Source organism: Spermophilus citellus (genome assembly GCF_964194105.1).
Source record: "Spermophilus citellus genome assembly, chromosome: 8".
Taxonomy (NCBI): Eukaryota; Metazoa; Chordata; class Mammalia; order Rodentia; family Sciuridae; genus Spermophilus; species Spermophilus citellus.
This window is the reverse complement of record NC_138189.1, coordinates 30,804,256-30,819,952: the sequence shown is the minus strand read 5'-3', so window position 1 is coordinate 30,819,952 and position 15,697 is coordinate 30,804,256. Positions and strand designations below refer to the sequence as shown.

Below are 15,697 nucleotides of genomic sequence, written 5' to 3'. Positions count from 1 at the left end.
TTTGCATTTATCTAAGTGCTAGAGATGTTGAGCATTTTTTCATATCTTTGTTGACTGAATGTTTTTCTTCTTTGTGAAGTGCCTGTTCTGTTCCTTTGCCCATTTATTGGTTGGGTTATTTGTGTTTTTTGGGGGTGTTAAGTTTTTTGAGTTCTTTATATATCCTGGAGATTAATGCTGTCACTGAGATGCAGGTAGCAAAGATTTTCTCCCATTCTGTACGTTCTCTCTTCATATTCTTGATTATTTCCTTTTCTGTGAGGAAGCTTTTTAGTTTGATACCATTCCATTTATTGATTCTTGATTTTACCTCTCATGCTTTAGGAGTCTTGTTGAGGAAGTTTGTTCCTAAGCCCATGATGGAGATTTGAGCCTACTTTTTCTGTTAGTAGGTGCTGGGTCTCTGGTCTAATGCCTAGACCACTTGACTACTCTGAGCTGAGTTTTATGCAGGGTGAGACAGAGGTTAAATTTCATTCTGCTACACGTGGATTTCCAGTTTTCCCAGCACTATTTGTTGAAGAGGCTATCTTCTCCATTGCATGTTTCTGGTGCCTTTGTCTAGTATGAGTTAACTGTATTTATGAGGGTTTGTCTCTGTATCTTCTATTCTTCTATTCAAGTCTGTTTTGGTACCAATACCATGCTGTTTTTGTTACTATAAGTCTATAGTATAATTTAAAATCTGGTGTTGTGATGCCTCCTGCTTTTCTCACTAAGAATGTTTTGGCTATTCTGGGCTCTTATTTTTCCAAATAAATTTCATGACTGCTTTTTCTATTTCTAAGAAGAACATCATTGGAATTTTTAAAGAAATTGCATTAAATCTGTGCAGTGCTTTTGATAGTATGTCCATTTTGATAAAGTTAATTCTGCCTATCCAAGAACATGGGAGATCTTTTTGTCTTCTAAGGTCTTCTTCAATTTCTTTCTTGAGTGTTCTGTAGTTTTCAGTGAATGCACCTTCTAAAAGACCTTTTGTTATGATTTAATTAGCTTTTGAACAAGACAAATGTTAGCCCAAACCATATGTCAATAATAGAAGATAATGCAAGAACAGTCCTAATCTCAAGAAAGTCCTGGGGAGACACACCCTTTCATGTCTAAGGTACCAGATAAATCTTAGCCTCAGTTCTAAATGAGCTTGGAAGGGTCAGGGCCAGAACCATCTTTTAGATGAACCATCTTTTAGATTCCTACAGCTGCTGTAACAAATTATGATAAGCATATAGAAACTTATCCTCTCATAGTCCTGGAGGCTGAAAGTACGTTATCTAGGTGTTGGCAGGGCTGAAGCATCTCTAGAATCTCCTCTAGCACCTAGGCTACAGGTATTCCTAGCCACCGCCTGCCTTCATGTGGTCCTCTGCTTGGTGTCTCTGTCAAATTCCTCTCTGCCTCTTTCTTATAGGGACACTTATCATTGGATTTACTAAGCATCTGGATAATCCAGAACAATCCCCCATTTCAAGGTCTTTAACTTTATTTCTGCAAAAACTATTTTTCTAAATAAGGCAACATTCATGGTTTCTGGGGATTAGGAGGTAGATATACCTTTTGAGAGAAACCACCCTTCAACCATTACACCATCCATTCTTAGTTATTTGGTTAGAATTCACATAATCATTTATCTTCCTGATTTTAGGTTTTATAACCCTAACAAGTGTAGCTTTCATTTTATAAGTCTCTAATAAGCATGTTTAATGTCAGCTATGCTTAATTTGAGATAATCATTTAATATGGGTTTTTCCCCTTAGGTGCTGTACCCGTGTCAAGATGCTCTGAAGAATAGTAACTATACCAGGAATGTCTAGTGTTACAAAATGACTGAAAAGAATTCTAGTCTCTTCCAATTTGTTATCATCTTGGTGTTAGTGGTGAAGATCAAAATCCAACTATCTGACGAAAGTGAATTTTTAGTTGACAAGTCAAACACAGGCCTCACCCACATTCCCAAGGAACTCTCTCTTGAAATAACAACCTTAGATGTCTCACAAAACTATATATCTGAGCTTCAGACTTCTGACATCCTATCACTGTCAAAGCTCAGGATTTTGATAATTTCTCACAACAGAATCCAGTATCTTGATATCAGTGTTTTCAGATTCAACCAGGAATTGGAGTACTTGGATTTGTCCCACAACAAGTTGAGGACGATATCTTGCCACCCTGCAGTGAACTTCAAGCACTTAGACATTTCATTTAATATGTTCGAAGCACTGCCCATATGCAAAGGGTTTGGCAACATGTCTCAGCTAAAATTTCTGGGATTGAGTGCTACGCAGTTAGAAAAATCTCGTGTGCAGCCAATTGCTCATTTGAATATCAGTAAGATTTTGCTAGTTTTAGGAGAGACTTATGGGGAAAAAGAAGATCCTGAGAGTCTTCAGGACTTTAACACAGACAGTCTGCATATTGTTTTCCCTATGAAAAAGGCATTCCATTTTATTTTGGATATGTCAGTAAGCACTGCAATAAGTTTGGAACTGTCTAATATCAAATGTGTGCTGGACAATGAGTGTTCTTATTTCCTAAGTGCTTTGGTAAAACTTCAAAACAATCCAAGGTTATTGAATCTTACCTTGAACAACATTGAAACAACTTGGAATTCATTCATTAATATCCTCCAGTCGGTTTGGCCAACAACCATAGAATATTTTTCCATATCAAATGTGAAACTACAAGATCAACTTGACTCGAGGGATTTTGATTATTCTCACACTTCTCTGAAGGCCTTGTCGATACACCAAGTTGTCAGTGATGTCTTCAGTTTCCCACAAAGTAACATCTATAAGATATTTTCAAATATGAATATCCAGAACGTTACAGTGTCTGGTACCCACATGATCCATATGCTTTGCCCATCCCAAATTAGCCCATTTCTGCATTTGGATTTTTCCAATAATCTCTTAACCGACATGGTTTTTAAAGATTGTGGAAACTTAATTGAGTTGAAAACACTTAGTTTACAAATGAATCAATTAAAAAAACTTGCAAACATAATTCATATGACTGCGGAGATGAAGTCTCTGCAACAATTGGATGTTAGCCAGAATTCTTTAAGGTATGAAGAAGATGAGAAGATGTGCTCTTGGACTAAAAGTTTATTAAGTTTAAATCTGTCTTCAAATATACTTACTGACTCAGTTTTCAGCTGTTTGCCTCCCAAGGTCAAGGTACTTGATCTTCACAATAACAGAATCATGAACATCCCTAAAGATGTCACCCATCTGGAAGCTTTGCAGGAACTCAACGTAGCATTCAATTCTTTAGCTGACCTTCCTGGATGTGGTACCTTCAGCAGCCTCTCTGTACTGATCATTGACCATAATTCTATTTCCCACCCATCAGCTGATTTCTTCCAGAGCTGCCAGAAGATGAAGTCAATACAAGCAGGGAGCAACCCATTCCAATGCACATGTGAGCTCAGAGACTTCATCCAACATATAGGCCAACTACCAAGTGAAGTGGTAGAGGGCTGGCCTGATGCTTATAAGTGTGACTACCCAGAAAGCTATAAGGGAACCCCACTAAAGGACTTCCATGTGTCTCCATTATCCTGTAACACAGGTCTGCTGATTGCCACCATTGGGGTCGTGGTGCTGGTGTTAGCTGGTTCTGTGACCTTCTTCTGCCTCTACTTGGATCTGCCCTGGTATCTCAGGATGGTGTGTCAGTGGGCCCAGACTCGGCACAGGACTAGGAACGTCCCCTTGGAAGAACTCCAAAGCACTCTCCAGTTCCATGCTTTTATTTCATACAGTGGGCATGATTCTGCCTGGGTAAAGAGTGAATTACTCCCAAACCTAGAAAAAGAAGATATCCGGATCTGTCTCCATGAAAGAAACTTTGTTCCTGGCAAGAGCATTGTGGAAAATATCATAAATTGCATTGAGAAGAGCTACAAGTCCATCTTTGTTTTGTCCCCCAACTTTGTCCAGAGTGAGTGGTGCCATTATGAGCTGTACTTTGCCCACCACAATCTCTTCCATAAAGCTTTTGATAACTTAATTCTGATCTTGCTAGAACCCATTCCACAGTACTCCATTCCTAGCAACTACCACAAGCTCAGAACTCTTATGGCACAAAGAACTTATTTGGAATGGCCCATGGAAAAGAGCAAACATGGACTTTTTTGGGCAAACTTAAGAGCAGCCATTCGCATTAAGTTGACGGCCCAAGGAAAAGAAATAAATCACACACAGAGCTGAAAATATTTCTCTTCTCAAAGTTGCTGTTTTTGGAAGTTCCAACAATGACTTTATTTTGTATCACCATAAATATAAACAGGAATTTAACTTCACGATGAAGTTAATAATGTGTAATTTCAAGGTCTCTGTTCACCATTTTTATGTGGCAATAAAAATTAATGAAATGATATAATTTCAATTAAATTGATTTGATTTTAAATTTGATTCATCTTTTTTCTATAACTATATTCATTGAATTTATCATGAAATCAAGAGAAGCATTTGTTTCTCTTCAGTGATGTATTTCTGTGTGCTGAGATCAATATTAGAAAACTCCATGACCTACCTATCTATAACTGGGTTCCTGCAGCAAATTTCTGCAGCTGTTGGTTTCTACTCAGCATTTGCCTTTTCATCTTGAAGGCTGTTCATTGCTAATGCCAGAGACTCTATGCCGGAGGTTTTTTGGCTTTTTTTTTTCCCCCCAGACCAAGAGGCTCACACAAAGGGCAATTCAGAAAAGCTGTAGAGTTCTTAGAAGCAGCCTTCAACTAATGTCAGAAAGAGAATTGATGGATAAATACTCCAAATTTTCTCTTCCATTTTTGGAGATAAATCTGGGGTGTACTTTATACTCTTTCTGATTTTCCCAAGTGGAATAAGATAATCTCTGATTGTCCACAGTAGAAACGGTTTAATAGTGTGCTCTTTTACTTTTTTTCTCATTTTTCTCATTCTTGTATGGATGTTTCTTGGGAGCTGCTGCATCCTTCACTAAGGGTCTTCTTCTTCTCCTCTCCTGCTCCTTCTCCCTCTCCTTCCCCCTCTTCCTCCATGTCCCCCTCCCCTCCCCTTTCTTCCCCTCCCCTCCTTCTTCTTCTCCTTCTCCTTCTCCTTTCTTTTTGGTACCAGGGATTGAAACCAGGGGCATTTTACTACTGAGTAATATTCCCAGCCCATTTTATTTTTTATTTTGGGACAAGATCTTGCCAGGTTACTTAAGTCCTCACTAATTTGCCAAGGTTGGCCTCAATCTTGTGATCCTCCCATCTCAGCCTTCCAAGTTGCTGGGATTACAGGTGTGCACCACCACACCTAGCAAGAGCCTGCTTCTGTGGGAATGCAAACCAAGATAGTATTCCACCTTGGTTCAGATGGAAATTCCAAATCTGTTTTCCTGTGTCTGGAGCTCTTGCTGAGATTCTAGTTACATAAACTAATATGCACAAAAACCTTTCTCCTTTGACCAGAGGGAAGAATGTAGTTGAGGTGTAGTGTACACAGCACTCCTATATGCTCTGGCTCCAGCTCTCAGCTACACCCTTTAATTCTGGGAAACACCAGTGGAGGTGATAGGGGATAAAGAAAAGACAGAGCCAGGCGGGGTGGCACATGCCTGTAATCCCAGTGGCTCGGGAGACTTAGGCAGGAGGATGGTGAGTTCAAAGCCAGCCTCAGCAACTTAGCGAAGCCCTAAGCAACTCAGTGAGACCCTGTCTCTAAATAAAATACAAAATAGGGCTAAGGATGTAGCTCAGTGGTTGAGTGCTCCTGGGTTCAATCCCCGATAACTCCCATATCTGCCCCCCCCAAAAAAAAGACAGGCAGACAGACATAGAGGAAGAAAAAGCTGGGGCCAGGTGGGTAGCCAAACTGTGAAGGAGTTTGACTGACTCAGAGCTAGCTCAGCATATTGATTATATAGGTTTTATCAACAGGTTATTTGTGGGAAAGTTTCAGCAAAGTGGGCAATTTGAAGGATGCAGAACTGGTGAGACATTAGGGTTATCTTGTGGTGCTCAGAATTCTCTATCCCCAGGACCTGGTGCCTAAGCTCAAGGTCCCAACTGATATAACTCTGCACCTCTGCACAGTTTCCTCAGGCGGGCGTCACCATAGCAACTGGCCACTTGACCTGCACCTTCACACAGGAAGTTCCCAGCACAACCACAGCCCTGAGGCCGTCAGACCACAAGTCAAATCCCCACTCTCCACACCTATCTTTGGAGAACTATTAAGCAGATAGGGCAGTGCATGGAATGGGCTATGCCATGTATTTTTTTAGTTGTAGATGGATACAATATCTTTATTCATTTCTTTATTTTTATGTGGTGCTGAGGATCGAACCCGGTGCCTCACACATGCGAGGCAAGTGCTCTACCACTGAGCTCTGGCCCCAGACCATGTATTTTTTAAAATATTTATCACATATCCTTTTATATTTATCACATGTCCTTTTCAATCCATCAGCCAGCTCGGGGCAAGTGTAACCTGACAGCATCTTGTCATAACTGCACCACATCTCTCACCTCATGCCCCATGGCTTCACTAATTCAGCTACATGAGAGATGGTTGTGGAATCTTTTCAACTATTCTAACACATCCCCAAACCTGTAAGTGAAAGACATCATTTGAAGGCAGTCCTTGAACACCACAGGGTGGGAGCCACTAGAAAAATACTCCTCTATTCTTGGGTTAAAAACTGGGACATAGTCTATAGTGTTTCCTGAACAGTCTCTAATAGCACTGAGTCATACTCACCCATAGGGAAGACCAGTATGTGATTCCCTCTGGGCTGAATTTCTTTCCTTTGTTTTACCCTTCCCAGTCCTCTCGCTCTTGAGCTCTGACATTACTTCTCCAAACAACCTGTACACAAAGTTCTTGTCTCAGTTTCTCCTTTTACGAGAGGAGATTGGGGGGTACCCAAATAATTGGAACTTACAGTGAATCAGAGGACCCTATATATATCTGAGTAACTAAAAATAATGAGAATACAGAATGAAAGTTTAGAAATCTTCTAGCTTAACTGAAATGAGTCTTCTTAAAAAATGGTGGTTTTTCTGTCAGGTCTTGGAGGAAGAATTTAACTTTGGAATGTTCAATGTGTGATGATGTGTGATGGAAACGCCATTCTACATAGAGAGGTTCAGAGAGCAAAGGCAGGGACTGGTGTCCCAGTTTAATTGGGTCATGAAATTCATGAAAAATGACAGTAGAATATAAATGTGGAAAGTTACATTGAGAGTATTATGCTAAGTGATATAAGCCAGTCCCCCCCCCCAAAAAACAAAGGCCAGATGTTCTCTCTCCTATGTAGATGCTAACATATAATAAGGGGCAGGGATGGGAAGAATAGAAGTTCATTGGATTAGACAAAGGGGAGTGAAGGAAAGGGAGGGGGGATGGAAATAGGAAAGGCAGTAGAATGAATCAGACATCACTTTTACATGTTCATATATGAATACGTGACCAGTGAAACTCCACATTGTGTATAACCACAAAATGAGATCCTAATTAAAATAAATTATACTCCACGTATGTATGATTTGCCAAAATACACTCTACTCTCATGTATACCTAAAAAGAACAAATTAAAAAAAATCCATTGGATAACTGTTTTCATATAATCCCAAATAAATTTTTATAAAAAAAAGATCATATTGTCAAAACTGTCTTAAATCAAGCTGTGGAGTCAAAACTTAGAGATTTAGGGAACATCATCTAAATTTCTATGAAACGTAACGGTGAGGAGCACATTCAAACCATGAAATGTATGCTAAAGATACAAAAACTCTAACGGAGTTGCAACTGCTGTTATAACTGGATTTTCCTGTTTTCTCTAGGGTGACCGCACTTCCTGTATTGAACTTCAAGGTTTCACAATCAAGTTTCAACTGCTCAGCAAGCAGTTATGCTTAGATTTCAGGGACTGCTATAGCAAGACACCACAAAGGGTGACCTACGCAACATTTAGACATTTATTGATTCATTGTTCTAGGGGCTGGGCATCCAAAATCAGGGAATGGCTGGGGCTGGCCCCTTTTGAGAAGGGGAAGGGAAAGACCTGCTCCCAGCCTCTCCTTGACTTGTATCTGGAGGTTTTCTTCCTCTGTCCCTTCACACCATCCTCCCTCTATGCCTGTCTGTGTGTCCAAATTTCCTCATTTTATAAGGACACCAACGATGCTATCAGGACCCAGACTCATAACCTCACCTTACTTAATTGCATCTACAACAATCCTGTTTCCAAAATGGTCACGTTCTGAGATGCTGAGGTTTGGGGATACACATTTCAACCCGTACCCCTGTGTTAGACTAAAATATATATCTGAAGGGAGGCCTAAAGTTGCTTGAGTTTATCTAGCAAACTCAAGATTTTGAGGATTGAGATCAGTCCTACGTGTAAATAGCTGATCTCTTCAGGGTCTATAGGGTGGTTTCTACAAGGTTGAAATTATGTTGGTGGGGTCTCCTGCCAAAGAATTCCAAGTAGTTGGGAGATGAAGAATTCAAGTCAAAATAATTCAAGTCAAAATATGGATAAATACAAAATAATGAAAATTAGAAAGATTCCAAAGATAATGAGAAGTATCACAGAATGGGTAAATATGCAAGCTCTGAATTTGAAGATCTGGGTTTTAATTCTGGCTTCATTACATGTATGTGGATGACCTTGAACCAAAGACTTAAACTTCTTAAACCTTGATTTCATTATTTGCAAAATGTACCCTCAGAGTAGCTAGCCATGACCTTTAGATTTTCAGGTATGAATTAAAGATTGGTCCAATATGTCCCCAAACTACAGAATTCACACAATGAGCTTTCTAAATGGTTCAGGTGAAGCCCCTCTTCCTAGGATTCAGCTAAGAGGAAGCACAGTCCACATGCCCTTCTTAAAGGACTCATGAACAACAAAGCTTGGCTCCAAAATTCTCTACTAGTTTTTAACTCATCTCAGCCTCTCTGTCCTCTTTTATTGGCTAGAGGCAGGTGCTCGGTAAAAGGCCCCAAACCAGCCATTTACTCTCACACCTCACTCACAGGACCTCCACAAAAATTGGAGAATAACATATTTCCATTTTATCAGCTTGCTATTCTAGTGAAAGTCAAGTATTTTATATATGTGTTTTATATGGCCATAACTGGAGAGCAAAGTACTTGGGCAATATATATGGAGAGTTTAAAGATATTAATGCTCTTTGATCTGGTAATTCCATTTTTAGGAATCTATCCTAAGGAAATAAATTGAAATGTGGAAAAGAAATTATTCATGAGTATGTGAATTGCAGGTTCACTGATGAATGAGAAATTTGAAAAACTTCAGACTTCCACCAAAGGAGGAATGTGTTGTGCTCATTTGAGGACATGATTTCATAAGCATCTAAAATATTGTACAGAGTTAAATTTTATGTTAGGTATTTTATCACAATTTTAAAAGGTATAGGAAGTCTTTTATTAATGTACATTAGTGCTTATTTTGTAATATGAACGAAGAGCACAGGTTATGAAACCTTACGTATGCTGTGGTTTCAGCTGTGCTAAAACATGCATAGAAAGGGTCTAGATAAAATATACAAAAACATCAGCATGACATGCCCTGGTTGGTGTTTGTTTTGTTTTTACATTTCTGTACTTGGAAAATCTATAATCAACAAATCGAAGTCAAAATTCAGTCTCCACCAGAGGTGGGGGAGTGCTGAGAATAAAGTTATAAATGGGGGCTGTAAACAGGCATTCTGGTATTAAATCTTGGTTCCATTTCTCTGTAGCAGTGTGTCCTTGGATTAAGACTCTAACCTCTCAGTTTCTTTTCCTTCATTTGAAAAATAGGTGTAATAACCATATCTCTTTCAGATGGCGGTTGTAAGAAACCAGTGGTTTCTGACATTGCATGGCATAGTGTGTCCAGAGGACTTATGCAGACTCTTCTCCTCACTCTAAACTGACACACTGGGTAGGAAATGCATCCCAGAGACAGACCCCCATGGCCTGAGTCCTGGCTGTTCCACTTCCGTCTAGTAACCTTGGGTGCTGAAATAACTCTCTGCTTTATTATCCTGCATATAAAATTAAAGTAATAATAATTGTACCTGTCTTATATTGTTGTTAAGAGGGTTAAATAAGTTGAGACATTAAAAGTCCACAGAAGAGCACCAGACACAAAGCAAAAGCTCAATAAATGATAGTTACCATAACCATACTGGTTTTTATTACTAATTGATGTTATCATCATTACTCTTATCCTCATTATCTTAAACCACTCATTATAGAACTGGAGCTGAGCTGTCCATCATGTTCCATTTAGATTGTCCTGGGGTTTCTGAGATGAAATAAAATCAGAAAAGAAATAAAATTTAGCTGCTTAAAAACCAGAAATAGCTCTATGTTAAATCAAGCGAGGAAATGAACAAATAGATAAATTATACATCGTAAATGGGGAAATAAGAAATTGGAAAGTAAACTGGTTGCAAATATCAGATAAATTTCTCTTTATATATATTTATCTCTTTAAATTTGTCTCTCTATATGTATATATCTATATCTTTTATATAGATATAAACATTATATATATATATATTTTTTTCTATATATATATAAACATCCTATATGTTTGTATGTATATAAATGTATATGTCTTCAAACTGTATGGGGAAATTATTTGCAGCTTAGAACTTGATATGGAGCCAATTAACCAAAAATGAGGCTTGACATTCAGATTCTCCCTCCAAGTTAACCACCGTGCATTCTTTGCTGGGAAATACTGGAGGTTCTGTCCCACTGTAACAGACAGAAGCCATGAAAGAAGGTGCCATGCATCCAGAGAGCAGAAGCTGTAACCCAGGAGAGGGGCGATGACATTTGCTCTGCAGCTGTCCTAGACACAGCCCGTACCTACTTGAGCGAGATGACAAAAAGTCATTTGAGGGAGGTAGTCATTCATTTAATAGATTTGGTTTTATTAAAACTTTGACTTTAGAGCAATTTGTGAATGTGCGGCAAATGGGCAAAATGAAATAGGAGGCACTTGTTAACAAAGGAAAACCAAAAAGTCTAATCACAGACTGTCATCCTAGTGTGTAATGAGGCTTTTAGCCATGCCTCAATGTCCACACACATCGTGATAATGTAAACACTGAAAAACAATTTAACAAAAAATAAGAGATAATATAAATCCCTGCCAAAATATTGCTCTTAAAAAAGTGAGTCATTAAGTTACAGAAATGCTTTATTTTCTTTTTTATGCTTTAAAAAACAATCAGATATCAACGACACCAGATGCAGTGGTGTGCTGGTAAATATCTAATAATAGATTATTTATTTTTAAAAAATATCTTTGATGTAAATATTCCCACTGTAGCCAATTTCAAGGTGCAACTGTGGCATCATTGAAGACAGAGTTGGAAAGAGATGCGCATGAACATACTGTTACAGTGCTTCCACAGGACGGATCCAAGAGACGGTAACCTCAAGAGTGTAACAATAGCAAGTACATAGTTAAATAACCAGGAAAGGATGAGTTCTGAGTACTTACTTCCTTTGCTTTTGATATAGATTATTAAATGCAAGTCAACATGATTTAATTTTTAATAATGGTTTTACTAAACAACTGGTTCACAAAGTCATTGAGAATTAAAAATGGACTCTCATGAACTGGAATAAGCTGGCTCTCGCAGAGCATTGGATATACTGGAAAATATCTTGGCATGATTCAGTATATATTTTTTTCAGTTATAATCAAAATAAAGATATGAGGTTGGGAGGCAAACAAGGAAATCAAGGGGAATTCCTCATGCTGACATGGTCTCCACCTCTCCCTAAGATTAACGCTAAGAAGCTCATTAATAAGGTTATAAGAATAACTGCCCCTGGGGGGTGAGAAGCCCAGGCCTCCCCCTCTTCTGCTCCACTCTTCCCTCCCTGCTCCCCTGTTCAGCCTGAGCCTTTATTTTCTCTCTTCTTCTGTCTCCACGTCCTTCCTGTTCTTGCCTTGCATCCTGCTTGTCTCCACTTCTCTTGTCCCCATTCTTTCTCCTCTCTTTTTTGTTTTCTTCTTTGGAGCCTCTGTCCTTCTTCCCTTCCATTTCTTTCTCGTTCCCATTATTTTTTCTTTAATATTTATGTATCCTTCCTCTTTTGTCCCCCATTCCACTTCAGTACATATTGTTTACTTTCTTGTCCTTAGAGCACGTGGAATTGACTGCTGAGGACACAGGTCCTAGCCAATTTGGAGTATACAACCATATAGCTGATTCATACTGTTGGTTTCGTGGTGTAAACAAGCCCACCTTGGCCAGCTTCAAGGAAACAGTGTGAGGTCACTGAAGGGGTGAAGTTGGGGTGAAGCTGAGCAGTAATGTGCCCTTGACTCTACAGAGGCAGCTGCCTCTCCACTGAGATCATTTATGGAATGAGCAGAGCTGGTTTGAGAAAGAGCCCAGGGGCTGGAGTCAGAGGGTAGCTTGCAGGGAAAATGGGAAATACGTGTGTTCAACATCACTGGGGAAAATGGATGAGTTGGACTTCCACTTTGTGGGCTAATTGTAGGATGGCCATTTATTAACTTAAGGTTCTAGTGCTCCATGTCCAATATGATGATCACTGATCATATATGGCCACGAAGGCTTGGAATGTGGCAAGGCTGAATTGAAAATGGGCTGTAAGTGTAAAACACACCACAATTCAAAGACATGGTAAAAATATCATGTTAATTTTTTTTTATATTGAGTACTTGTGAACTCATATTTTCATATGATGGATTATATTAAAAACTAAAAATGCATTCTGCTGTCATATAGACCTAATTAAAATTAATTAATCAATTAATAAAGTATTTGGTGGTACTAGAAATTGAAGAGGCACTCTACCACTGAGTTATAATCCCAGTCATTTTTAGTTTTTATTCTGAGACAGAGTCTTACTAAGTTGCCCAGGCTGACCTATAACTTGTGATCCTCCTGTTTCAACCTCCCAAGTCACTGGAATTACAGGTGTGTGCCACCTTGCCTGGTTCATCAATGTCTTTTTAAATGTAGTTACTAGAAAATTCCAAGTCACCTATGTGGCTTGCATTATTTTTGTATTCTCGTGAAGCGTGCTGCTCTAGTTGTTGGTAATAAAGCATTTAACAATCTCTGCAAAGCTTTTAATCAGCTTCCTGCTCCATATCTAGGACCATTTTAATTTATTTGTTTGAACCAAAACTTTCTCCCCACCTTATACTTATAAGCTATGGTAAATGAATAAATAATAAACTATTTGAATTTCCAAACCATGTGAGAAATGTTTTACATTTTATTTATTTTTCAAAGATATGATTTAAAAGTAACTTGTGCCCTTATTTTCACTTACTGATACCTAAATTAAAAAAAAATTAGTAGAGGGGCTTTAATCGACACATGTACCATACTAGGCCTTAAGTCAGCCAGTGTGTCTTTAGGGAGAAAACTCCCCTGGCCCTTCCTTCTACCCAGAAAACAGTCCTGAGTCGGGTGACTTTCCTCCCTGCCTGGATCAGGGCCACTGGCCATGCCAAAGACAAGCCACAAAGTGGACCCCAAAACTATCAGGTGGCCTGTGAGTCCTCTGACCAATAGAGATGCTTCGTTTTGGATGTTGGGACAAAGATCTAATCAGATTTTTCATCTTGGGGGAAGAATCTTCAGGATGAGCCTCAGCTCTAGAAAGAAATAAAAGCAAAGATAGCGATAAAGAGAAGCTGTGAACCGAAAGAGAAACAGATTGAGGAAGTGCTGAAGAGAAGTGAAGTCAAAGCTAGAGTAGAGAACAGCCCTTGCCCACTTGGGAGGGCAGAGCTGGCCTTAGCACCAGGGGTGCTTGTGTGAGGCCCAGGAAGCCACTGTTCCAGCCTCCACAAGGCCTGGATGTACCACTGTGCGCTTCTGGATCTCCTAGAGTATCTTCAAAAGAAACCTCCAGCCCCTTTAGCTAACCCGAGGCTCTCTATCCGCTGCAGCTTACCTAAGGAAGTAGAAATCTGTCAGGCAGAAGGCTGGAAACAGAGGAAGTCATAAGAGGGGAACTGTGTACATGGGTGTGTTTGTGTAAGCATGAATATGTGTGTGGGGGAGCATTTTAAAGGAATAAAAACATTACATTTCAAAGTTATCAGCACATGTATATAAGCATACTGTTCGTGGTTGCTAACTCTGACCAAGGATTTAAAAGTGTTAGAAATCCCAACTGAAGGCCAGAGGAGTAGTGCATTCACTCTTCGGATCCTGGAGTTGTTAAAAAACAACAACAACAACAAAAAACTGTGGACTTTGGAGCCAGACAGATTCAAGTTTTGAATCTTTGTGTCTTTTACTGAATGATGATCTTGGGCAAATTTCTTGTTCTCACTCAACTAACCTCCCCGTCTGTCGGGTGGGGTTCCTGCAGGTCTCCTCTGTGGCTGGTGCCAGGCTTGGCCAGCATCTTGTATGCAGAGCTTCCTGCACTTAAGAAGTAAGTGCAAGCTGGGGTGATGCCGGGCAGGTGACAGAGTACTGCTCCCTTACTTGGCTCACCTGGTTTTGGTAAATAAGTTACAAAATAAGGACAGAAAACCTCTCTATTTGCTCATGGAGTAAAGTGTTCAAATATGTTGGTCTCTGGGCAAAGAAAGAATAGGCCTTTAGATAACCAAAAGCCTAAATGATTATTTTTTTTCTTGAGAGGAAAATGTACGGTGCAAGTGTGCTGATCTTAATAGTAAAGAATTTCTGTATCAAGGAAAATTTGGAGCTCAGTTCTTTAAACAAGACCCTCTGCAATATTCCCTATGGGTTTGCATCTATGGCCTGTCTCCATGTGTTCATGTAACAGACATGTTTATGTTTCAGTAGGCAAGAGAGCAGACTGGTTTGTTGGTTTATTTTTGTTGCTTTTGTGTATGGTTATTTATTGTGATATTCCCCTCAATAATGTAGAAATACATACAATTACATTTTAAATTCAAAAATCATAATACTATTGAAAAAATTCTCTTATTTTAAGAACCTATCCCCTCCCCATTTTTACTAAATAAATTATAATAAATCTATTACAATAATTTAAAAAGTGGAAACTGAATCAGAACAAATTATATTCCATGCTTTTATATTTATTATGTCAAATGTTATGTATAACCAAAAGAACGAATTAAAATCTGGGTGTGGTGGTGCACGCCTGTAAACCACGCAGGAAGCTGAGGCAGGAAGATTTAGAGTTCAAAACCAGCCTCAGCAACTTAGCCAGACCCTAAGCAACTCAGCAAACCTGTCTCTAATGAAATATAAAAAAGGGCTGGATGTGGCTCAGTGGTTAAGTGCCCCTGGGATCAATCCCTGGTTCCAACAAAACAAAGCAAAACAACCCAATTTAAAAAAGTGGTCATTCCTCCTGTGGACAAATCCACTTGGAAAGGTTCATCATTGATGTTCCAGGGGCTGAAGGAAGGTGGGGGGCCTGGTGAGCTGCTGCTTGGAGGCGTGGCGTTTCGGCTGGGGATGATGAACAGGTTCTGGAGATGGAGAGTGGTGATAGATGTACAGCCTTGTGGATGAACTTAATGCCACTTGATTGCACACTTAAAAATGGCTGTAAAATGGTTTTATGTTATGTTGTAGTTTACCACAATAAAAAATGTGCTTTTAAGATGTTAATAAATTTATGTAAATTGCAATGCCGCTAGCATGCAGTAGAGGGGGACAGGGATTTAAACTTGACTTTCCTACCTGCTC

General features: G+C 39.2%; 1 protein-coding gene across 3 annotated transcripts in view; it reads left to right on the top strand.

The window, feature by feature from the left end:
* The window catches only part of TLR1 (toll like receptor 1), a 49,751-nt gene extending 45,407 nt beyond the window's left edge, over window positions 1–4,344 (top strand). For all 3 annotated transcript variants that reach the window (XM_081303218.1, XM_081303219.1, XM_081303217.1), the window contains exon 2: window positions 1,758–4,344. In XM_081303218.1, the coding sequence (XP_081159344.1) occupies window positions 1,824–4,211 (2,388 nt within the window). In that variant the 5' untranslated portion in view covers window positions 1,758–1,823 and the 3' untranslated portion in view covers window positions 4,212–4,344. The remainder of the gene's footprint in view (window positions 1–1,757) is intronic.
* The last annotated feature ends 11,353 nt before the right edge of the window (window positions 4,345–15,697 follow it).